Raw genomic sequence first — 26,941 nt, 5'->3', positions numbered from 1 at the left:
ACGAGAAGGTGGCGCGATTTATAAGTGGGTTGCGGCCGACAATTCAGGACCGAGTCAGATGTACCCAGTCGGGATCGTGGATGAAGCGATTCAATTGGCAGGGGGCCGAAACACAACTTGCAAGAGCTCTGCTCGTCCATATCCTTCAACTCGACCTCCCATGACGGGTTCCACGCAGAATCCAAGTGTTGCCACGAGGAAAAGACCCAGACCTCAACTTCCTACAACCGCAAACCGTGATACGGGAGCGACTCATCCAGACCTCAACGTACCTACAACAACGAGTCCGAGTAGGATTCCAAATCCTTATGCTCGGCCAAGGTCGAACAATTGTTACCGCTGTGGCCAACCAGGCCACTTATCAAACACTTGTCCTCAACGTCCCGCAGCACACTTGACTATAAACGAAGGGGGCACTGAAGATGAGGCCGTCGAGGAAGACCATCGCTTTGATGAACATGAACAAATCACTGAAGAAATAGCAGGTGGCGATGAAATGACGGGCGAGGATCGTGGCAAATTTCTAGTTGTGAGGCGATTGCTGTATACCCCACGAAAGGAATTACATCCATAATGACACAATATATTTCGTACTCGGTGCACTGTCAATGGAAAGGTCTGTGATGTGATCATAGACAGTGGTAGTAGCGAGAACATCGTTTCAAGAGTGATGGTGGACAAGTTGCGGCTACCAACGATGAAACATCCTTCCCCGTACTCAATTGGCTGGATAAAAAAGGTGAATGAAACCAAGGTAACTGAACAATGCACTATCTCATTTTCAATTGGCAAAAATTATAAAGATCAAATACTTTGTGACGTGGTCGATATGGAAGCTTGTCATATGTTACTCGGTCGACCCTGGCAGTCAGACCGTGATGCCACCCATCGGGGACGAGATAATGTTTACGTATTTGTTAAGGATAGTCGAAAAATAATCCTTGCCCCTATGGCACCAGAGAACCACCCTGAAGCCTCTAAAGTGGAGGGGAGTTCCCTCTTGACCATTCTGGATTTTATGGAAGAATCCAAGGAAACCGGCGAGGTATACGCTGTAGTGGTGAAAGGCGAGGAAGAGGAACCCTCAAACATCCCTCCAAGTTTAAGACTGTTGCTAAACGAATTCAGAGAAGTCTGGCCTGAGGATTCACCTGATGGATTGCCCCCCATGAGGGACATCCAACATCACATAGACCTCGTCCCTAGGGCTAGCCTGCCCAATCGCCCTCATTATCGGATGAGTCCGAAGGAGTGTGAGATACTTCAGGGGCAAGTGGAGGAATTGATCCGTAAGGGTCTCTTGAGAGAGAGCATGAGCCCATGTGCCGTACCAGCATTATTAACGCCAAAAAAAGATGGAAGCTGGCGCATGTGTGTCGACAGCCGAGCAATCAACAAAATTACCATCAAATATCGGTTCCCAATACCACGGTTGGACGACATGCTCGATATGTTAGAAGGGGCCAAGGTGTTCTCTAAACTAGATCTAAGGAGCGGGTACCATCAGATTCGTATTCGACCCGGTGATGAGTGGAAAACGGCATTCAAGACCAAGGAAGGGTTGTATGAGTGGTTGGTCATGCCCTTCGGCCTATCGAACGCACCAAGTACTTTTATGCGTTTGATGAATCAAGTTCTAAAACCGTTCACTGGCCGATTTGTGGTAGTATATTTTGATGACATATTGATATATAGCCAGGATGAAGCGGAGCACAAGAAACATCTCAGGCAGGTGCTACAGGTCCTACAACTTAACAAGTTGTACCTCAACTTGAAGAAGTGTAGTTTTTTAACTGACAGCCTATTGTTTTTAGGATTTGTTGTAACGTCCACAGGCATTCGTGTGGACGATGAAAAGGTGCGAGCTATTAGGGAATGGCCGATCCCGACAAACATTCATGAGGTGAGGAGTTTTCACGGGTTGGCGACTTTCTATCGTCGATTTGTGCGAGATTTTAGCACCATAGTCGCACCTATAACAGATTGCATGAAAAAAGGACCGTTCCAGTGGACCGATAAAGTCGATAAGAGCTTTCATGAGATCAAGCATCGTTTGTCTACAACACCGGTCTTGGTGCTTCCTAATTTCGACAAATTGTTTGAGGTTGAGTGTGACGCTTCATATGTCGGAATTGGTGGAGTATTATCACAGGAAGGCAGGTCGGTAGCCTTCGAGAAGCTCAGCGAAGACCGAAAGAAGTGGTCGACTTATGAGCTTGAGTTGTACGCAGTTGTTCAGGCGCTGCGACATTGGCGACATTATCTGATTCAAAGAGAGTTTGTTTTGTACACTGACCATCAAGCATTAAAGTTTATTAATAGTCAGACTAACGTGAATCGTGTGCATGCTAGATGGGTTGCGTTTTTACAGGAATTCACGTTCGTTCTGAAGCACAAGTCAGGGCAGCAGAACAAGGTGGCTGATGCACTTAGCCGTCGTGCATCACTACTAGTAACAATGAGCAACAAGGTAGTCGGCTTCGACTGTCTCAAGGAGCTGTATGCCGAGGATGAGGACTTCAAAGATTCTTGGATAAAGTGTCAAGAAGGTCACCCCAGTGACCTTCATATACAGGACGATTTTCTCTTCAAAGGGAATCGATTGTGCATCCCCCAAAGTTCTCTGAGGGAGCAGATTATTCAGGAGCTACATGGAGGTGGCCTTGGTGGACACCTGGGGCGAGACAAGACGCGAGCTCTTGTGGAAGAGCGGTATTACTGGCCGCAGTTAGTACGCGGACGAGTTCTAACCAAGTATCATGAACCAGAGCATGACGAGAACTCGAGGACGAGTTCTTTTGAAGTGGAGGAGACTGATGTAGAGCAGGTCGCAGACAGTTACATGGCCAAGATGGATCAGAAAAGGCCCGGTCGACGACAGAAGTGATCCGGACCATCGAACCTTAAATCGGGCGTATCTTGCAATCCGGAATGAGTTATCTGACGTAAAATATATGATTTTGGGGTAGAACGAGCTACTGAAGCCAACCAACCCGCTACGCCGGGTTGCGCAGCCTGGAATTGCGAAAAACCCCTGGATCGATGGTCGTTTCCCCGTTTTAATTTCGCTTTTACTATAAATAGTAAGTTTTAGTTTGATTATAACTCTTCATCCGTCGGGTTTTAGGAGTTGCGCCCAACGTGAAAAGAGCTTAGAATAATTAGGAGAACGGTTTGGTGAAGCCAAATAGGACACTTACTATTTTTGGCCGAAAACCTTGCGCACTAGTAGACATCACGACCGTCTATAAATAGTAAGTTTACTATTTATAGTAAGTCGCGGATTCTAAGAGTTTGAGTTGTAGTTTGATTCTGATTTCTTTCCCATTGCTTGGTACCCCTATTTAAAGGGTTGTGAACTCGTTTTTATTCATCAATTAATCAATTTCGAATTTATTAGAATTTATTTCTATTTTCTGCTTTCTTTCCTTGTGGATTCGAGAAGTCTCTGTGAGGAGTCCAGAGAAGCTCCGTGGATTCGGAGTAGTTATCCCTATCACGTTCATCCCTGCGTCAATTTACAAGTTAAAAGAAAATACTTACAAGTTAACCAAAAAAAAAAAAAAATCGACAATCCAACAACCATGGCATAGATGGTGAGGTCCAAAAGTTACAATCATCGTTAATCCTACAACTAGAGCATAGATGAAGAGAAATGCACTAAATATCAGTCCAACATAGATGGATAGGATTATATTAAAACTAAGCTAAGGTCGGTCAAGTGTAGTAGTTTAGACAGATTGGATTATTCTAAAGCTAAATTAAAGTGGGTCTAACGTAGCAGTATAAACGAATTGGATAAACTAAACTAGGATAAGCATCATTGTGATGTAGTATTGTGTTAGGTTGGGTTGGTAAGGACCCATGGCTTTTCAATTTTTCTTCGATTTATAGAATTTTTAACAGTTTCTCAAGAGAGATTTGCGTAGCCACTTCTTATGTTAGTTGACATGTAAATAATTGCTTGAACCCATAAACAATCTTGACCTATCATACAGTATATAAATCATTTGTTGTAGGCTGTCCCTTAGTTGTGTGCACATCTTTAACCCACTATTAATGTGAGAATTCTTTGTATGCTTCCATGTATAACGCTATTCTTTCTTTCACTTGAACGTGCATTGTGCATCCTAAAAAATCAACTTAGTGTGGTTGTTACACTGCTTCATACCTCCTTTTTACCGAGCGATTTCAATCGTAAAGGTTTTCTTTGTATGATGCTATAGTACATTGGCTGAACTTATCATGACTTTATTTTGGCTGTTATCTTTTATTAAACATGATGCCGTCAAAGTGAGTAATTGACTCTATCACGTGAAATGAGATACGTGACATATGTTTCATGATAATAACCTATTGAACTTATCTTTTTCGAGTTAGTCATGATGATATTTGTGTAACTGATTGTTAAAATAGCTTTTAAAAACTGTGTAACTTTAAAATAGCTTTAAAATTTTCCATTGTCTTTTACTGAGACATCGCTGTCAGTTTACGGCTGTTAACGAGCCGAGCTTGAGCCCTATTTAAAATTTTGATTTTTCAAGCTTGAGCCAGGCCCATTGACACCCCTAGTTGCCAATGGGCATGATCTAGCGTAAATGAGCTTGTACCGGTGATTAGAGTTGTACACGAGTTAAGTTTGGTTGGTCAGCTCACTCGACTCAACTTGAAAAAGCTTGACTCGGCTGCCTTAACTCGAAATTGGATTCAAATTGAGTTGAGTTGGTTTCTGGAGCTCGAAAAAATTCCGAGCTGAGTTTGAGTTTACCTAAGCTTGACTTGACTTGGATTGAACCTCAACTCGGATGAATCAACTTAGTTACTTGTTTATTTTGATATTGATGTTGCTGGCCAAGTGTTTGATAAAATGATTCAATGAAGTGTCACTACCCCATACCTTGATTTTTATGTTGCTTACCTAATGTTTCATGGAATACCTGTAAAGTATTATTATTGTTTTGCATTACGTGATAAATTAAAAATGCGCACGTATTCAAATTTGGCTAAACCCATCCAAGCTGCTGACGGAACTAAGCTGAGCTGGCTAACCAGGCTGAAGGACTGAACCGAGAGAAGTTTGAGATGGGGTTAGCCACTGGCCGAGTCCAGCGCCAAGCTGCGCCAAGATCGACTCAAAACGCGTGTAACTTGTGACGCATTGAATACGAAATCCACGTGGACGCTAGACGACAGTGACTTTACGCCTTTATGTGTCCATAGGATTCCTAAAGGTGCAGCGGTGCAGGGATACAAACAAGGGATGTAGATTGCATGTGACCCCTATCACACAGATGTTCTTGTTCCGGGGATGTTTGGGGCTCACAGATGTGTCCATGATAAATCCAATCCGTCCATCTGTTTTGCAAGACTACAATAGGATAGGAGTCTAAAAATCAGGCAGATCTAAAACTCATGTGGGCTTCACCAAGGGATAGAGGATTTTTTTTATTTTTTTTTATCAGGATGAAATTTGTGCTTACATTTGATCTTTTTATCTGAGTGGTAATAACCCATGAACGGTTTGGATGACATATGAACATCATATTCATTACGCTGGGCAGGCTTTAGATCGGCCGTTCTGCGGGTGCCACGTTTCGGACGATTCTGCCTTGCTGCAGTCCCGCGCTATATGTCATTGTACGTTGCGATAAGGATTACAACCATGGCTGAGATTTCCGCACGTGGATTCCCTGCTAATCCCGTCATGCCGTTGGAAGCTAGGTGGGGCCCACCATGATGTTTTTAAGAAATCTATTCCGTCCATCCGTTTTTTCAGCTCATGTTAGTGTAAAAATCTAAAACGAGGCGGATTCGAGGTTCAAGTGAGCCACGCAAAAGGCAACAGCAGGGATTGAACGCAGACCGTTGAAAAATTAGTTGAGAGACAGAAGTTTTGCAACAGGCTAATATTTTGTATTTTCTGTTCATCTCATAGAGAATGATCTTATGAATGGCTTGGATGGCCTCATTTTCTAACTCATGCCCCGAAATAATACAACAAAACGGATGAACGGCGTGTATTTCTTACAAACATCCCGACCCCACCTAACCTCCGACCACGTGGTTGTCGGCAATCTGCCTGCGATGTTTACTATCTATAAAAAAGAACGAACCGTAGGATCACAGATGAGAGATCCGACGGTCAGAAACGTAACCATCCCATATTTCGAAGTGCGTTGAATCTAGACGTTTCCATTTGCCAGACGGGATAACGTCTGGATTGACAGATCATCACTGCGAAGGGATAGGATGACAGGGACTTTAATACTGGCAAAAGGTATTGGATGGTACAGGGCCACTTTTTACATACGCTCAAACGGACACGTATTGCATATGACTCTGTCAACGGTAGTATGTGGCCCGGACCATGATGTATGTGTTTTATCTATGCCGTCCATCCATTTTTACGGATCATTTTAGGAAATAAACTAAAAAATGAGGCATATTAAAATCTCATTTGGACCACACCACAGGAAACGGTAGCGATTCAATGCTCACCATTAAAAACATTTTAAACCCCGAAAGTTTTAGAAGAAGCTATTTTTTCTTAATCCAGGTCCGTGATAGTGACCTAGCCATTAGGTTCAATGGCAAATAAACATTGTGGGCGTTCAATAACCTCTTCTTTTTTTCGTTTTTTTTTTTGTGCGGTGGTCCACCTGAAATAAAAACTCACCAGAGAAATGGTCATGCAGAGGCTCGGCACGTGTACCGCGATAATGTCGGCGGTAGGAATGCTCACATGTGCACCTTTTCATGCGAGCACCCGTGCACACCTTTTCACACGTGTTATAAGCATATCTAAACGATTCGTGTGATGTCACACCCTGGAAACTATATAAGCCCAATTTTCAGCCTGATCCAAAACTTTAGTGGGGCCTAACAAAGATAAATGCAAATCAAGGAAGAAAACTATTTTCTTTTTCATGGCCCACCAGAATTATGTATCGAGCCAAAAATTTGGCCTGTGAGGTTTTAAGGGGTGCTGCATCACATGGACCGTTCAGATTTTGTGCCCATGACATGTGTGCATAAGTGCACACGCGTGCTCACGTATGAAGGTGCGCGTATGAGCATTCCTCGTATACGTTGATATCGAACTGGCAACGGCACATATTATTTCTGGCTCCAACGATCCGGAACGCCTTTTATTTCGATTTCCAAGAAAATAGGCGCGGCAGCCTATTGCAATTGAATCCTTTCTTCATCACGTGTTTTAATTAAAACCCCTAGTCCGTGGGGCCACCATTATATCGCGTAGGTAAAATTCATTATGTCTATAAGTTCTGTCATCAAAAATCAAAATAACTCCCACCTAAGATGGGCCACACCATATGGTGCAATAGTCAGTCAAGTGTAACTCACTGAGATGAAGACAAGATACATAAAGAAGCTTAATACAAACTTAGGTGGGCCACACCATGTGAACTTAGTTACTTTGAAAGAAATCTTATGTTGTATCTATTGATGTGAACCACCCTTGCATATACGTGTAAGGTAACGAAACTCAAGGTTGTTAATATTTGAAGCTAATGAAATATTTAATTTTATCATTTTACTTTTGTTTATATATAGGACGTAGACGTATTTTTAGTACAATTGAACAAAAAAAAATAAACAAAAATAAACAACAACAAAAGTAGTTCGTCAAATCCAAGCTCAATCCCACATAGGGCATGATATAATTAAGTCATATGCACATCCAATTTGAAAGAATTTATTATGAATAGGAAGAAATTATAGTTCAAAGTGTAAATCATAAATCAACCTTAACTTTTGATCCTACATCATCATGAAATGTAAGACATATCAATATTTATGTAACAATGGTTTCAGGGTCAATCGACCTGCAGAGTAGGCCATGTGCCTTTGTTTTGAAAAAAAAAAAAACTATGCTTCTAGTTAAAATTACAATTTTTAGAGAATTTATTAATTTTAGTAATTCTAATTTTTATCATAACTCCTTATTTTTAGAGTTTTAAAGTTTGTGTATTTTTAAAAAATTGTTTGTAATCATGTTAAGACTCATTTTACTAATTTTGGTAACTTCGAATTAAAGTTAGAATTTATTATTTTAGTTAATTTTGAATTATAATTTCTTTTTATTAATAATATAATTTAAACATCATATACATTATACAATAAAATATTCGAGTTTTCTCTTTTATTATTTCTTGTGGATTCAACATTTTGATTATTAGAGGAAGACAATGAATTTGGCCATTTATTTTATTAACTTTATTTTTTCCGTATATTTTCATGACAGTAAGTAGATGAGGGGGATTATGGTCTCACATGTCCATACACAACTAATTGCAAGTCACAACCCCCAAGAAGTTACATGGGCCCATTGAGTTGTATGTGAGAAATACAACCACTCAATTAGTTTCTCTAGCAAATTTTAGGACATGCTTGATGAGTTAGATTCAAAACACGAGTGGGCCACACTATAGGAAACATTAAGGATGAAAGCCAACCAATAAAAACTTTTAGGGATGAACATAGAACTTTTGGATGCTAATATTTATGTTTCCAGTTCATCCCAATTACGATGACCTATGGTTAGAAGGAAAGTCGTCAACGGCCTACATTTAACGTGGGTCGGTGACCCACTAAAAATGGGAACGATCATGTTTACGTTATCTCTTCTCATGCGACATGTTGTCCAAATCTTACATACATGTGATATGTTGGTAAGCGTGCCAAGTAAGAATGAGAACGTGTTTGCCATAAATGGTCATGATATCTGGCTAACGAATCTGCATTAATTTGAATACTATTTTCATGAAGCAGTGGACCACTAAAAGACCTGAATTTTAACCTTAGTTGCACACGTGCCGCTATTACCGTGTGTGAGATCGTACACATCAATAGTTAGCAAAATGCAATAATGGCAAAGAAAATGACAAGCAAGATGTTGGGGTTTAATTCGACCTTGATCATTAAAAGAGAGAAGTTTAATAAAAAAAAGGAAATAGGACTTTTGGATTTTTTTCATTTTATCTGTCTAATAAATATCCGTTAATCTGATATTTAGATAATAAATTGTGGTTTTTGGAGGAGGATCATTATTCTTTATTTTTTTTAGTGACGATTTCTCCAAAAAAATGTGTAGATTTTTTTTTGAAAAATAAATTTAATATTACTTCATTGAATATTTGCTAAGTTTAGAGAAGTAGAACATAATATGAATTTCTCTACAGGAACCACCTTTGTAAGTATATCCGTCGGATTCACGCTTATGTAGATCTTCTTAAGAGTAATACCGTCTTTCTCAAGTACATGTCGAATAAAATGATGACGTATATCAATATACTTAATATTAGAATGTTATATCGAATTCTTTATCAAATTGATTGTGTTTTTGCTATCAAAATTAATTATCAATGCATCTTGCTAAAGCCCAAGCTCCTTCATCATTCCTTTCAACAAAACACATTCTTTAAATGCCTCCGTCACTACCATATATTCAGCTTTGATTATGGAAAGAGCAACTATAGACTTAAGTTTCGACATCCAACTGAACGCTCCACCCACTAGCATAAATGAATAATCAGAAGTCAATCTTCTGTTATCCACATTCCCTGTGTAATCTAAGTCAATATGGCCTACTAGTTTTTTCTCTAATTTTTCAAATTCAAGACATAGTCTGTTCTACCTCATAGATATTGAAATAGCCATTTCATTGTCTCAAAATGTTGCTTGTTAGGGTTTGACATGGATCTTCTCACAACACCGACTACATGTGAAATATTCAGTTTCGTAGATACATCAAACTGCCAATTGCGCTCAAGCAGGGCACATGAGACATAAACTATTTTTCTTCTTTTGTAATGAGATATTGATATAAAGAAAGGCAAAAGTGAACATCATGGGGTGTGATAACCAGTTTAGCCCTATTCATCCCAAACTTGACCAACAAAATTTCGAGGTATTTAGGCCAAGACAACTATAACATGCTCCCCCTTTTATCTCTATATATATCAATATCGATAATCCTTTTTACAGCCTGCAGATCTTTCATCTCGAAAGTCATCGATAACTGAGTCTTCGTTATATTGATCTCAAACATATTATGGTTGGTGATAAGTATGCATGAAAAGCTATGACAATGTTGCTACTATGATGAAGACAATTAAACATGGAGCTTAGAGTTGTAAATCATAATGATTGAAGACTTAGTAGAGATTGTTGTTTGGATGTTTTCAATCTGTGAAGAAAGAAAGGGTTTCGAGCGATCGGGGGACATGGTCGATCTATCAAGAAAACTCTAGATTAAACAAATTGATCTCTAGACAATTTTGGACAAGTTCGATCAATCAAACATGAATGTTCGAGAGATTGAGATAATTCAAAAAATTCAAGTTAACTCTTTGGACACTTTTAAGCATGTTTGATTGATTGAACATATAAGCTCAATTGATGTCGATCAATCAATGCTTAAATTGACGGTGTGCATAGTTTTACACAATTGCATGATTTGTTTCTTATTTCGAGTGTAACACTATATATATGGGTGGAATACGGGATTTGGGTAGAGAACAAGGATGGCTAATTTGTTTATAAGGGTATTGAAGAGAGAAAACTAGGGTTTTTGCAAATATATGTTCATCTAGTCTCTTATAATTCATTGTCATAGTAGATTGTCGTTGCTTTGTGTTATGGTTTTTTCCTGCAAGGGTTTTTCCACATAAAATCATATGTTCTTTGAATTATTTTGTTTGCCTTTATCTTTCACCTATTTGATTCTATTCGGAGTTTGCTTAAGCAGTTCTCTAACATACCTTTTTCATTTCAAAGATATCATGACCTTAGCTTTACTTTCTCTTTCCATTTTCTTTGTTTGGATTTGACCTCATCCAAACACGTCCTAAAATTAAAAGTTTACACCCCTCATGTTAGTAAGGGCCCATTTGGATACCACCAAATAAGTTACTTTTTCTACTTATGGCAATGATAAGTGACTTATTTCAGATAAGTAAGATTAGTTTGTGAATAGTTATAAATAACTATTTTACTTAAAAGCATGTGATCACTTCAATTAAATTTTTTTTTTTTTTTTCTACTCATCATACGTTGTTAAATAAAGGCATCAGGAGAGATGAAAGAGAGGAGAAGCTAATAAGTACGTTGTTTACTAAACATACGTATTTTCTTAATGAGTAGAAACTAAGATAAGCAACTTGTGACATAAGTAGTTTATCTTAAGCAACTTAGGATCCAAACGCCCAATAAATGCCACTAACATCATATAATGCAGGGATGTACCTTTCCTCTATTTCCAGGATGCCTTGCACATTCCATCGTTCAAGGAAATATACCCTCATATTTTAAGCAATAGACCCTTTTGTCACTAAATGACATTCAACTAGTTGTTGACGTGCGGTCTCACATCAGTGCATGCATGTCATCTAATCTCTTCAACATGACCAGGAAAATGAAAATTTCCTAAAATAAGCTAATCAGCCCATTAAGTGGTCCACAACACAATTTGCAAGTTTTTAGGTGGTTGTCCATTGTTTTCTACAGCATTATTTGCATTGGTTGGATGCCATTTATATGGACGCTGGTTGTGTAGTGAGCCCAATAACACATAAGTCAGTGCTCTTAGGACGTAGCGTGATTTGATTGAGCTACTTGCCGTTGTCAGATATAACCTCAATCAAGTACTTATTAGACCTTACAACTTTCCAACATACTTTGTGTGGGCCTCTTCTCTAACAGGTCATGCACTTTCCAACATACTTTGTGTGGGCCTCTTCTCTAACAGGTCATGCAAAATCGCCCGTGAAAGATCTGTTCATTTGGTGCCCTCAATCATGCATGATAACATAAACGGTATTGAAACCTCAACGGTCTGGGATGAGCTGGTTTGGGCTGATGGACTCATAGATACAGCCGAGCCTAGCTGGATTAGTAAACGGTCTTTATTTAGCCCCAGTCTAGCCCTCTGGCTTAAATTTAATTCAGACCAGGCCCAACCTGAAATGGGGAAAGCCTGAAATCCTGATGGGCTAGACTGGCCCATTTACAGCCCTACGATGGTTTATATGCGTGCACTTGGAAAGTGTACACATGAGAAACATGTAACTAGAGCTGAACCATCCAAATCTGGGGTCCCACAATAGATTGCTCATACACATTCCAAAACGGTGCTGTGAGTGGTTGATTGGTGGACATCTGATGGTAGATTAAAATGAAATATTAGTCAATGGTATGGATTAAATTAAGGCTGTCAATGGGCCGGGCTCCTTAGTTGTTTGGACATTTATTTGGGGAAATATTTGGAGAAAAGTCATAAAACTCATTTGTTTTCTATTTCCACACCAAAATTGACTTGCCGATTACATACTAGCGGTATGGCACGTGCAATGTACATTGACATGAAATGCCTATCTTTCATAGGAATTTCCTGCTATTGGAAGCTAGGTGGCCCACTGTGATGTTTGGGAGAAATCCACCCCATCAAACCGTCTTGCAGCTCATGTTAGGACATGAGTCAGATCTAAAACTCAAGAGGGCCAGATGATAGAAAACAGAGGGCAGGAATGCTAATTGTTGAAACCTTCTGTGTCCACTGATGTTATGCCATCAAAACCATTCATAAGGTCATTCCTACTTGGTATGAGCTCAAAACACAAAAATATTTAGCCTGACCCCAAAAAAAAAAAAAGTTTTGAAAATCCCCCAAAGAAATTGTGGAGAAAGCAAGATTTGTCACCATGCTTAGAACAATGTTTGATTTTTATTTATTTTTATTTTTTCCTTTTCAGATTGTTTTAATAGACTTTTGTTGTTATCCATTCACAAAATGTACAGTGGCAATGGAACGACGGTCCAACCTGATCATAATTCTTCTCAACATCTTTCCAGGAATAACTCAGAAAACATAGAAACATATCTACTCATTGAGATTTTATTCTTTTTTGTCTTTAGGAGCTGATATACCTTCCTTCAGTTAAACCAAACTGAAATTTGATCTCTATAGGTACAAACAACAAATCATATAAGCTATAGCACCGTTCTGAAAAGAAAAGAAAAAATCCAGACATTTACAGGTAATATTCTTATATGGCGCATTACCCACAAACAGCACTCTAGAAAGCTGTAGAACAGCACTCCATAAGGTGTAGAGACCGTTGAAGTTTCTTTGTGGGTTGAAGCTATGCTAACTGCAAGGATTCTTCGCGTTTGATGTCGAACACCTTGATGAGGACATCCTCGACAACCTGGTTCCAATCACATAGAGAAACGAGGTTACTATTCGTGAACTTGCCCATATATATATATATATATATATATATATATATATATATATATATATATTCATGAATCGAAGGCAGAAACTGATTTAAATCAGCACATGGAATAGAAAACTACGGGTAAGTCAAAATGATGGCTTTGGGACATCTACATCATTGCAACAAGGTGAATTAATAACATAAAGCAACTGGGCCCTATGTCATTGCAAGTAAAGAAATGAATAGAAGAAATTTAAAAGAGAGGTTATTATGCTCCTTGCATCAAAGAAGTTCTATGCAGTTCCCGGTTGTACGTGTGGCAATTCGGACATGTGGGACCATTGATCTGGTAGGCCACCAACTGGATGACATATATTGCAGTGATTGGACAACTCTAATCATTCAGTTGTTGCGAGTTTTGTTTGTTATGTCCCCCTTTCCAGGGGTGCGATGGCTTTCGGACAAGGATTTTCTGCAACTGGTGGCTGCAGGAATCTTCCTGCAGCCCTGATGTGGCTCAATGAAAGAGAGCAACATACGCCTGTCAGATGCAGGCCCTGCAATGAAAAGCAAAGATTACCCTGGGTGAAATGACATTTTTGCCCTTTCACTACAGGGCCATGTTTGACAGGTGCACATGGCACTTTTTCAGTCAACCAAATCAAGGCTGCAGAGTGCGCTTTTTCAGTGGGCCAAATTAGGGGTGCAGAGGATTCATGCACCCCACGGTTGCAGGCAATCCACAACCATTGCTTTCCATGTCTCTCTATAGTTCTCTAGAGTATTGGTTCTGTATGTGCAGAGCTTCTCAGCAATTAAATGTTGAGGATTCACCATATTCACTTTTTTTAAAGCATGCAGGAAGTCCTTGGCCTCCTGTTGCAACTTCCCTCTCTGTTGAACTTCATAGAAATTCAAAACGTAGGTTTTGGACATTTTATCTAAATGATTTGAATTTCATATCCGTTAAGATGAAGCTGATGATAACTTTCAAAAGAAGAAGAAGAAGAAGCTGATGATTAAAGAAAAATCTCAAACATCAAACAGAGGGCCAAACGGAAATCTAGTGCATCAAGCTTAAATTCAGGTCAGAAGATTCCCAAAAAACGCAATGTATAAAAATCTTGGATTACCTGGATACCAAACCTCCATAGAAATTCAAAATCTAATTTTTGTATAGTTCAAATGATTGAAGCATACCTCAAATTGAAATCATGGATTTTCAAACAGGTATCTAAGAACAAATCTACTGCCTCGAGCTCAAATTCAAGTCAGCACTCAGGAGAATCCAAAACCGAAATGTATAAAATCCTGAATTACCTTATCTGGAGTAGATGCGCCTGAAGTTATACCTATTGTAATAGGACCCTCTGGTAGAAAGTTTTCTTTCTCAACCAGCTCTCCGTGCTGTCCACGGAAGAAAAAGAACAACATCAAGACTGACAATTCAAACAAACCATACAACAAGATATCAAAAATTTGCTCTCAGATGCTTACATTCAACTTATAGCTTATTCTGTTGCCTGGTCCTACTCGCTGCTCGCTGTCAATCCAATAAGACGGAATTCCTTCGAGCTCTGCAATCTCTTGAAGATGTGAGGTATTGCTGGAGTTCCACCCACCAACCACTAAAATCAGATCGAGTTTATCCTCCACCAGCTTATACATTGCATCTTGTCGCTCCTGAAATACGATAGGGTGAGCTCACAGAGTAATCTTATATAAGTGATCTAGCCTGGTGAAATGAAAAATGATTCTTCTAAAGACCCTTGGAAGATTCACCTAGCAAATGGTGCACATGAATCAATATGGAGGGACGATCAGTACAATATTGATCCATAACACATGCAGCTCAAAAAAGGTTTCTATTTTCAAGCTTTAGCATCTCTGACTTTCATCACATTTTTTAATTTAACTGAATCTTCCAAAATACAAGGGCTTGTTTGGGGGCAAATTCCAGCTACATTATGGAACTGTGTCATTTTAGAAACATGCAGGCCCCATGTCTTCTTTTGGTTATTGTCTTGTGAGAGCACCTCTTGAAATTGCTGAATGCTGGAGTTTGTTAAATGTGAAAATACGTCTGTTCCCAAAATAAGAGGACTTCTCCAGCTACAACAAAGAGATGGTGAGTTGTCATCTGCAGGGCCCACATGTTTCCCAAACAAGTGGGTTCAGCAATTAACTGAACTGGCGGCTAACACACCCTAATGAAGCTAGCAATTGAAACCAACCCACACCCCCCCCCCCCCACAAAAAAAAAAAAAAACAAAAAAAAAAAAAGGCCTATTCTATCTGACCCAACAGGCAAAAACAGCTGGAAGCAGACGGGATGGGATATCAGATTAAAGGAATACTAATATTCACATGCACCGTGGGTATCAATGGTAAATGTTTACCACTCATGGATTACTCATCTGGGTGGAGTCATCATGGATAGACCACAGTCCAATAGTTACACCAATCAATGATCCTAACCAGCTGACTTGAGGAGTTTTGAGGGAAAGAGGACAAGTTAAAGAATGATTAATTGTGAATGGGAATAAATCCTTCAGTCAAGTTATTGAGATTATCTGACTAGCGTCCGGTGTTATCTTTGGGCTATGCTATATCCATGGTGAGGCCCACAGAATGAGCAGTCTGGATCTAGAACATGTATGCATCATGCCCTCATGAAGGAGCATCTGAAAATTATGTTTGATGTTTGTTTGTGTCAGAATAGTGGGTGACACTAGAGTTCCTCATTAAATAGAAGTTGACACTATGATTAATGATAGATGAAGCGTGAAGAACAATTGAGAGGAGTGCACTACCTGAGTGGCATCACAAATTGTATTGAAGCTTTGGAAGTGCTCATTAATATTCTCTATTCCATACTTGCTCATCATAGTCTTCTCAGCCAATTTCCCTGGGATGTTGAGCAAATAAAACCTAAATATCACACAAACACCCATGGACTGGCTGGTATAAGATGCCATTTCATCATATAATCACAACTCACCAATCTCCTCAGTTTCTCCCTTGAGCATCGTAGTTTGGTTCGCAATGCCCACTTTTAGCAAATCAGTGTCTGGATTGAATCCTGGAGAAACAGCATTTTTGAATTTCTGCAGGGATAACCATCCATCATTTTACCGAAACACTCTATAGACTCACATTTTTTATTTTCTTAGGCAGAATGAAATGAAAGAAACCCGACCTTCATAAACTCCTCTTTTGTTGAGCTAGATCCATCAAGTTTGCCTCCAAGAATGTAATCACATACATACATTGCCTGATTTCAGTTAACAAATTCAGACTAAATGGATTTGTGGTATAACAGCATTTGATGATTTGTATCATTGCAACAGAGAATAGAAGCAATATGACGCATAAAAGCAGAGTCATACCTCTCCCATGTTCTTCACAATAATATACTTCCCTGCAAAAGATGCGGTTGCAATAGTCTCCTCATGAGAATATTTACCATGAATGATGGAAGTGTACTCCCCCTTCTTGTGCTTTTCAACAGAATTCCAGACCTTGGCAAAACAAAAGGGAGAAATATAATAATATGAAAGATAAATCTCATAACTTTTTTCAACAGATTTTTGGTCACGATAGAAACATTATAAAAGTAAGGCCTTTCAGAAAAAGAAAAAAGAAAAATAGGGAATCACGTTCCAGTAAAAGGAGCCCAGTGGCTCGCCCCTACTAATGCTTTGGCATCAGAAACAGCCTCTCTTCCAAAGTGGGTAAATGGTTAGCCTAAGCAAGGGGCCAAATGAAAGCAGGGCATAACTATTCAAAGCATGGCACCTTCCTTTCTCCCCCATTTAATGATACCAAATGCAACTTTTTCTACAACTTCTCTAGAGAACTGTGCCACTGGAAATTAGGAAGGCTTCTCTAAAAGAGGACAAAACGACAACTGACCCACTCGGGAGGCAAGTTTGCAGAGCTCGAGACAACCATGTCAATGCTAGAATTGGCACCTCCAAGGATACCGCCGGTTCCTGAGGAGCTGTGACTTCCACAAAAGACTCCATCGAAATGAAGTTTGCAAACATCCAGTGGGGGAGGGGACCAGTTGGCCATGATCTTGGACTTTGAAGACTCATTCCTGGCATGAGACTCAATTCTTTCATAAGTCCAACTCTTAAATTCTTCCGAAAACTGGGATAATAAAGCATAGGATATTATGACTCCTTATGCATTACCTCCTGGATGTGGCATAGAGATTGACACATTGTTGAAAATCCAGTTATTCTTCCAAAATATTGAAAACTATAGATACACTGTTTGGGGTGAAGGATGCCATGGTGTGGAGACTGGACAAATCAGTTTGATTTTCCATTCATTCCTTCTACGGATTGCTTGCCCATTCGTCGCCAGTTTCGTGTTTGGGTTCTACGGATTTTGTGTGGCATTCTTCCCCCAATGATTTTGGCCTCTGCTTGATTGGTGGGTAAAAACAGGGTACTCACTATTGATAATCTTCAAAAGAAGTCGATGGTCATTCCCGACATGTGTTCCATGTGCCTTAGCAATGTGGAGTCAGTAAACCACTTCTTTATTCATTGTCCGCTTGCCAGATTGGGGGAGAGATTCCTCTCCATTTTCAAGATTCCTTGGGTGAGGGACCTGGCCAAATTGTCCTCCTGCTCCTCAAATCTCTTTATACCATGCCCTATTCAAAAGTGAATTCTGTACATATGACCAGCAATGATAAAAACACAACCAATGGTTGCTGACGTGGCGGAACGATATCTATCACTCAGCCACAAACTATGTTTGATAAAGTGGGTGAATGGAATCCTCTGAGAATAGTTTTTAGGAGATCCTTGAAATTTGGGGTTTTTTTTAGAGATATAACCAAGATAATCTCAAGGAAAACAGTCAACAAATAAAAATAGGGATAAATGATTGATTAAAAAAAAAAAAAAAAACCTATAAAAAGTACTTGGATTGAGGTCACAAAAAGCAGCCTCAGAGATTATGCTTCCTTCTATATTCCCTCCTAGTCTCAACTCGGAGATCAACACATTGTTGAGAATATGGTTATTCCTTCCGTTCCATGACTGCTGAAAATTCAGATAAACACATTATCGAAAACCCAGAGATCCACGCATTGTTGAGAATTTGGTTATTTCTTTCTTTCCAGAATGTCGAGAACTTGGATCAACACATTTTTAAAAACCCAGAGATCCACACTTGGATAAGGCTACCCACTTCGGCAGATCCTCTCACAATAAATACAGACAATAAATTTAACTAGATGATTAGTTGCATGAAACCTGAGCAAATTTTAGGAGCAAGAGCAGGTAAAAGTGACAATGCCATTCTTAGAAATTTGTTGATAGAGGAATATATTAATCTCAAGGGAAGTAATTAACATATAATATAAAACTAGGGAAAACTAAAATGAAAAAAAAAAAAAAAAAAAACTATAAAAGGACTTCGATGAAGTTATTGGAAACAGCCTGAGGATAGTCCCAACAGGAGATAAAAAGATAGAGAGCAGATTGAGATGTGGTTCAATCAAGTGCAATAAAGGGCAAAGATGACTCTGGTAAGGAGGAGAACAACTAGAGTTGAAGGGCTTGAGAAAGGATGAAAGAAAGACCAAAAGGACCCAGAGCGAGGTTGATGCGGGACAATTAGCCACGTGCTCTAAAAGCTCAAACTGTTAGAGAGTGGCGAATTAATCCATTTTTCTCATGGCCCAGGCCCCACATCACATGGATTAGGACATCGGCCAAACCCTCCTCGTGGGCCCCACTTCGCATGGGCCTGCCTCACACAGGCCGCCCACCCCGAGTGTGTCTCAGCATCCCACAAGCTACCCCACTCAAGCCAAGTGTGAAAATGCCCCTGCATTAGAGGTGTTCACTTACGTAGGATTGATTGATGAAATGGGACCCGCAAAGCTTACCCCAACCAAATAGCTGGGACAGCTTTGGCAATTATTGTTTTAGAATCACTCCATTCCAAGTAGTGGAAACAACCAAAGGGGATCTCCAAGGGGGTTCGGAATATTAGAAAAAGAGGTTGGACCTCGTAACATGGATGTGGAACCTCACACCAAAAGACCCATGGGCCACGGCAAGCCCGTGCAATCTCATCCACCAACTCCTCAAGCATCTGCAGTCTTCCAAAGGGGGTGATATTTGAAGGGGTCACAACATTGGATTGGGCTAAATCACATCGGATTATCCAGGAACTCACTGAACAAGGTCTTCCTCTCCAAGATGGCACATTCCTACCGTAGTGATTTAAAATCTGATCCAGATATCATCGTTTTGCTGGAGACATCTTGACAACTTTGGATGATGATGCTTCAGCGCCCCATTACCTCAAGCCAGCAGAATGCAAGACACATAGCACCTTCTGGCTAGTCCAGAAAAGACATTATTGACAAGCTTGCATCCATTCCCTTGGCTCAACACCTACATAGCAGCACTCATTCAGCAGAACTTGGCGCCACTACGCATGAGCCTACCAAAATCTGTGAGAGATAACAGAGGATAAAATGAGATCACATGCTTGACGCTTATTGCTCGCCTGCCTCCAGCTTCCTTCCCTCCAGTGTCCTTTCTTAGTTGTGTTTCTTAGCTACCTGACATGCTTGGTTCAGCCTGTGTTGGCAGCAGCATTTTCCTTTTCTTTTGTTCTTGTATGAGATCACAAAAGTAAACCACAACCTTTGTGGCTGATGAAGTTTAGATTGGATAGCAGAAACAGTACGCCCGCCACTTGTAAGAAACCTAACTTTACCAGAGGTGTTTGTAGACTAATATATCAACTCACATTCCTGCTTGTCTGCAGTATCAACTGTAGGATAAGACATCAATTACCCCCACATATCATAGCACATGCACTCACAGGAGACCTCTCAGTGTCAATGATTTAAATAATAATAATAATAATAATAATAATAATAATAATACATTATCAGGAAAATTGCAATAATGCAATTTTAATAGCATGAAAATATTGCAAAGCTTTTATTTTGATGATAAAATGAATATATCACAATATCCCCTTTATATATTTTTTCAAATCCAGTGAAGATATCATGTAATCAACATTATTTGCCACCATGGTGGGATGGTGCAGTTCTCCAAAATTCATGAAATTTTTTGCACAAAACAATATTAAGTAAATTGACACGTGTGCGCACACACAGACATAACAAAACTAGTAGATATGGCATGTGCGATGATGCATGTGGAGAGAGGAAGTGGTTTGAGAAATGTGAGAGGGGGGAGGATAAGAAGTTGAAAAGGGTATGTTTCTCTGGGGAGGTTTGCGACAGTATGTCTCCAACTTTTGTGGGGATTACAGCCATTGTATCTGGAGTCAAGTTTGAATGAACCAAACCATTTATATGATGGGCCTCACTGTGGATGGGGAATAACCAAAAGAAGAAGAAAAATCTCCAATTGGAATATTTCAACTCTTTTCCTTTCGAATATGGACCTCCTCCTTAAGTATAATTTTATGGGCCATTTATCAAGATTTTAGGATCTTATTATCTTGAATATTTTCGAGGCAACCACCATCACCTGTACATCATATCATATCATATCAACAATCAGATTACCAAACGTGACCCTAAATCCAACATCTATAGTCCTGACTCATCCTATAACAAAACATCCAGATGTACTGTAGTAAACCTCTTCTTGCAGTGCAGTTCAATGGAGAGTTTCAACATAACTACCTAAATGCCCTTTTTTCCGCTTAAAACACATCTCATGTACTTTTTTGCATAGCTTAATCATTTCAAGTAACTAATTGCGGGAAATTTTTGCCCCTACTTACTCTAGTTAAATAAGTAGAGATGCAGAAGCTAACTTATTTAGTGACTATGTTCAGAGAAAGCTAGAAATTCCATATTCAGAAACAACCAATTGTACAAATATTACAAGATTAATTGGGCTTAACATATTCTTTGTGGAACCACAATAGTTGTGGTGGGTTGTAGGAGCAACAGGAGCCTGAACATTGGCAGAAGTAGGAACAGATCCTATAAAATAGCGGCAGCTTGAGCAGAAGATTCGTGCAACAATGGCCAAACACAAGAGATTGGTTCAGAAAATAGTACCTTTGATACCCATGGGCAAGTTGTGTCGACTATTTGTACATTCTTTTCGCTCAATGCCAGCATCTCTTCCACAGCAGCTCCAAAAGCAGGCAAAATCACCACATCACCCTTCTCAACAACACCAAATTGTTTCTTCCCGTCCTCTATAGGAATATTCTTGACGTCCATCTCCTCCAACCTCTACCCAAAAAAAAAAAAAGGAAAAAAGAAAACATAAGACGTTTCTATACAAATCATTTCGAAACGGATATCATTGTTTAGAGTACCAATAGAATTGGCCGATACTATCAGTATTTAAATCACTGTTTATATGCAATACAACTGAGCATGCATCAACAAATTTGACGTATTCACTTAAGCTCTCCTAAGAAACGATAAGACCACAACATTTGCGAGGCTGTCAACTAGACAAGCAGATAATTTTATTTGTTTTTCCTTTTTCTTTTCAGCAGTATTGAGATCACCTAGTATGGATTTGAGTGAAAAAGCCTCACCATGATTAACAGTACGTAGTAAATGGGAAGCAAAAGTATCTTCCAATGCTTTTGCATCATCATAATGCAACTCTCATGGATTAGAAGAATGGACAGTGCAACCATAGATACGAATTGTCAACTTGGCATCCCCCACTTGCATTGCTCATGTCCCAAAAATAACTCTGATCGAATGATCCTAACCGTCATAACGAGGATTGTTCGGCCATTAAATGTGGATCAGTCTTTTGATTATCATAAGGGGTCGTTTGGCAGCTTGGATTTGGAATTGGAATCCCTGGGATTTGAATTCTGCTAGTTGTATTTTGCAACCTGGATTTGTGGAATCCAATTTCTTTTTTTCTGGGGCCCACTGTGATGTGAAAAATGACATCCAATCCGTGTATCATGTGCGCCCTCTCATGTTTTCCTTCACTACCAGAAATAACACCAATCAAAAACTCAGGTGGGCCACACCAGGGGGAACAGTTGGGACGCCCACCATTAAAAACCTTCCAAATTAATTCTGGGGCCCATCTTTCTTACATGCCATCAAATCCATTCAGAAGATGCGTCCGACCAGGATGCATCGACATCCAAAAAATGGGGCCATTCAGAAGATGTGTCGAATACACATGCATTGGACGGTCCACGTCCCGATCATCAACATGTGGGTCCCGCTCTTTGTCGCACCTGACCCCATAATCGCTCTGATTAAAAAATCCTTACCATCAGACCAGCTCAATATACTACATAATCTTCATCACACAATTAGGATCGTTCAAATCAGACCGATTCTTGGGCCGCAACAGGTCAACTGTCCAGATCATCTAACATCAATCAACACAAAGCTAGGCATCTCACTAATCTTTCCAAACCTTATTGACTGTCGGATTGTGAATAATTTCATTTGTAATCCAAATCTTCTCCACCGGGAACTGCTTCCTCGCCTCATACGCGATCTGAACCGCTCGTTCCACTCCCCAGCAGAATCCGTACGACTCCGCCAATCTCACCGTCACATCCCCCCACGTGTACACGTTTCCGTTCTCTTTCAACGTCTTTACCACATCGCCTGAAAAAAAAATCCCCAAAAAAGAAAATAAAATACAGAGTTGATATTTAAACCCCCCCAATTTAACAAACACACCCCTTTATTTCAACTCCCGGTAGTAAAAATAGTGCAATTTTGTACCTTTGTGTTAGAAAAAGTAGAGCTTACTTGTGTATTCTTGGTTCATGAGTTGTAGAGTTTCTTCCTTGTGGCCGAATCCTCTGCGGTTGTAATTCGCGCTCCGAGTGAGGTTTTTTCTGAAAACCTTTGCGTCGAAATCCGACTCGACGGACGATTCGGTGCTGCTGCTGCCGCTGCAGCGGAGAGAAAGGCGTTTCGGGCAGAGGGAGCGGGTTCGGGTAGGAGTTTCGGGGATCGAAATGTCGGGTCGCGGGGAGAAGCGGCATAATTGGAGAGAGAGCGCCATGGCGGGGAGGGTGCGCAGGATAAGACGGAAAGGGTGAGGGTGCGCAGGATAAGAGAGAAGTGGAGATGCTGTGAGAAATTGAAGTGGGCTTTGTCTTTCGATGACGGGGTTTTTATCTCATCCCTCACCTGTTTTTTGGATAGTCGTTTTGTTTGGTGTGCGTTTGCCACAAAGTGTTGAACTTGTGGACCACTCATCCACGCTTGGATACATGCAATTCAGACCGTTGGAGAGTCTCATGGTGGAGTGATTGTGTCCTTAAAAAGATACTGACCGCATGATCATGACATATGGATAGATGGCCATCTTGTTACATGTGATCACTACAGATCAGATGGTTATTAGGATGACTAGTTCATATTTTGATTTTGGAGCGTGCTTTATCTACCCTTGGGCCGACTATTTCTACGACTCCAACTGAATGTGGACCCACCATAATGTATGTTTTATACAGCCGTCCAACTGGAAGATGTGCCCCGTGTGTTGGGTGGGCTGCCCTACTCTAGTATTTTGTGGTGAATTCACACTGGAGTCGGAAGTTATTTGCTATTCTATGAAAAGCGTGAGGTTCATGCGCATGGGAAACGGATTGGCTACACCCCTGCCACGAGCCCGGTGGTGGTCGGTGCTCTGTGGGCCCCACCATGATGTATGTCTCATCCATTCGGTTCATCCATTTTTACGGATCATTTCAGCGCTTGATCCCAAAAATAAGAGCGATATAAATCTTATGTAGACCACACCATAGGAAAACAATAGTTATTGGATATCCACCATTAAGATCCTCCTAAGGCCCACTGTACTGTTTATTTGACATACAATCTGTTGATTAGGTCATACAGGCCAAGATGAAGGGAAAAAAGAAAAATCAGCTTGATCCAAAACTTTTATGGCCCCCAAAAGGTTTTTAATGGTTGATGCTCATTCAACACTGTTTCCTGTAACGTGGTCCATTTGAGATTGTGATATACCTCGTTTTTTCTTTTATACCATAAAATGATCTGAAAAAATAGATGGACGGCATGGATGAAACACATACATCATGGTGGGGCCCACAGAGCACAGAGCACCGACCACCAGCAATTGGCTGGGGGCAGGGGGATAGCCAATCCGTTCCCCGCGCATGCACATGGTAACAGGACAGGCGGCACACATGTAACTCATTTAAACCGTCTATGTCATGGGACCATCTGTAAAAGACATGTCATAACCTTAGTTTAATTGATTGAAGTATCATAACCTATGATTTGTTTTGGACTTTTCTTCAGTGAATATGAAAAGCTGGCTATTTCACTTTTAACCGTCAATTGGATGTCCTGATATCGGCCAGTTAAAATAGCAGTAAAGTTGTTGAGGTAACAAATATAAAATTAGCATACCAATTTCTGTGCACATGCGTATGAACTATCACTCTCCCACGAGTATCAAAGTTTCTTTTGTCCAGAAACCTGCCATATATCCAAAGTCCACGGGACTGTATATACTCTGGACCCTGCTTCGGTAATGATCCCTCCAGTAGGGGGCTCAATACTGGTTGGTGCTGGAAAAGATCTCTTAGCCCACCACGATATCATCGGCATCGTCCATTCATTTCTTTTTTTTAGCTCGTTTTAGGCGGTAAGTCCAAAAATGAGGTAGATTCAGTTCTCAGAAAGTATAGTGATGGAACGCCCACCATTAAAATCTTCTAACAATCTAACTTGTTAAAAAATATTAGCTTGATCCAAAACTTTTATGCCCTTGAGAAGTTTTTAATGGCCGGCATTCAATAACTAATGTTTCTTATAGTGTGGTCCACCTGATATTTTAATTATGTCTTTTTTTGGGCTCATAACATAAAATGATCTTTAAAATAATAAATGGTTAGATTTGGATAAAAAATAAGAGTAGATGAGCTGTTCAGACAACATATGAGGCGAGGAAGCAGTTCTCGGTGGAGAAGATCTGGATTACAAATGAAATTATTCACAATTTGAGTCTTCATGTGGCCATGTGTCTTAAACCGTAAGCCATTGGTGATTTCTTTAGGAGGTATCTGGCACATGGGATTAGATGGAATTAGGTGGGATAAAATTGCATTTGGTCCTACGCCAATTTCACCTAGGGCCTATTTGATTTTCTAAAGTAAATGTAATTGCATTATAAATAGGTAATAATTATTTCCATGTATAATTACGGCTAAGAGTGTACATCAAGTCGAACCGAGTCGAGCTGACCTCAGCTCGAATGGTGGTTGACCTCAGCTCGAACTCGGTTCTGCTCGATCCTCGAACCTGACTAGCCAGCTTAGCTTAATACGGTCAGCAGCTCGGGCCAAGTTCGAGCCAAGATCGAGCCGAGTTCACCATTGAGGCATTTCTACAAACACCTTAACTGCAACTTCAAAATCCCACTGTTTTATAAACAGAGGCAATGGTTTTACAGGTATTTTCCTAAACACCTTTTAAATAACATATATATATATATATATATAAAAGAGGAAAAAGGTATTTGTTTCATGTACATACCTTCCTTGCCACCAGCCAAATTTCGTTGAGTCATTTTATCAAACAATTGGTGAGCAACATTAATGATAAAGTAACCGAGTCACCGAACTAGTTCGATTCGAGTTGGATTCAATTCGAGTTGAGTTGAGCTGGGGCTTGCTCGAACTCAGCTTGAACTCATTTTCGAGCTTAAAAATTCAGCTTGGCTCGGCTCGAACTTAGCTTCAAACCGAGCTTTTTCGAGTCGAATTGAGCGAGCTAATTAAGCTAGCTCAGTTCGTGTACACCCCTAATTACAACATCGATTTCTAGGATTGAATTGACTCTTACTTTTCTCAATGCTAAAATTGAGAATGCTATCAAATATTTGTGGGGCCCACCGTGATGTATGTGGATTATCCATACCGTCCATCCGTTATGCCAACTGAATTTAGGGCACGAGCCAAAAAGTGAGCAAATTTAAATTTCAAGTGGACCACACCACAAGAAAAAGGGAATTGAACACTCACTGTTAAAAACTTCTTAGGGCCATTATTTACTTTGGTGCGAGCCACTTCAACATTGATCTGCCTCATTTTTCGGCTCATGCTTCAAAATATCATAGTAAAACAGATGGACAACATGGATATGTCATATATATTATGGTAGGGCCTATAAATTTAAGTTAATCCTTTTGAACCGTTTTCCCAAGCAGAAGTACCTGCCTATATTTCACACGGAGCGAAATTGTAATAAGTAGGTATTTACAGGGCATTTACAGTAAATTTGAAAAATCAAACGCGCCCCTAACATTTGGAGAGAATGAGAAAGTTTAGAATTAGATTAAATGGAATTTTACTTGATCCCAGGCACCATAGCTTTTTGCTTTGCCTCTAGTGTTTTGAAAATTTTGAAAAGTTTGGTTGATGTTAGCAGGTTGTATGGGTCTCAACATGATGTGTGGGCTATATCTACACTATTCACCCCATTTTTGAAAGCATTTTAGAGCATGAGCCAAAAAATCAGATAGATCCAAAGCTCAAGTGGACCCACCACAGAAAGCAACAGGGATTGAATGCTTACCATTGAAAACTTCTTTGTTGCTACATAAGTTTTAGGTCAAGTTAACATTTGTGCTTTCCCTTTATCCAAGTCTTTTTGGCGTTACGAATAGATTGGATGGCAAATAAAC

General features: G+C 39.9%; 1 protein-coding gene across 1 annotated transcript; it reads right to left on the bottom strand.

The window, feature by feature from the left end:
• Nucleotides 1–12,890: 12,890 nt before the first annotated feature.
• LOC131229896 (4-hydroxy-3-methylbut-2-enyl diphosphate reductase, chloroplastic) lies at nucleotides 12,891–23,381 on the bottom strand. The gene is made up of 10 exons (XM_058225960.1): nucleotides 23,026–23,381; nucleotides 22,682–22,878; nucleotides 21,331–21,510; nucleotides 16,631–16,762; nucleotides 16,441–16,515; nucleotides 16,243–16,348; nucleotides 16,055–16,149; nucleotides 14,739–14,924; nucleotides 14,562–14,648; nucleotides 12,891–13,229 (listed from the first exon to the last, which is right to left on the bottom strand). Exons 1-10 carry the CDS (start codon nucleotides 23,282–23,284, stop codon nucleotides 13,164–13,166), a joined length of 1,383 nt encoding a protein of 460 aa, XP_058081943.1. The 5' UTR covers nucleotides 23,285–23,381; the 3' UTR covers nucleotides 12,891–13,163.
• Nucleotides 23,382–26,941: the final 3,560 nt, after the last annotated feature.

The sequence above is a fragment of the Magnolia sinica genome, chromosome 16, assembly GCF_029962835.1.
Source record: "Magnolia sinica isolate HGM2019 chromosome 16, MsV1, whole genome shotgun sequence".
Classification (NCBI taxonomy): domain Eukaryota; kingdom Viridiplantae; phylum Streptophyta; class Magnoliopsida; order Magnoliales; family Magnoliaceae; genus Magnolia; species Magnolia sinica.
The sequence above is the reverse complement of the archived record's forward strand: the minus strand, read 5'-3'. Positions and strand labels throughout refer to the sequence as shown.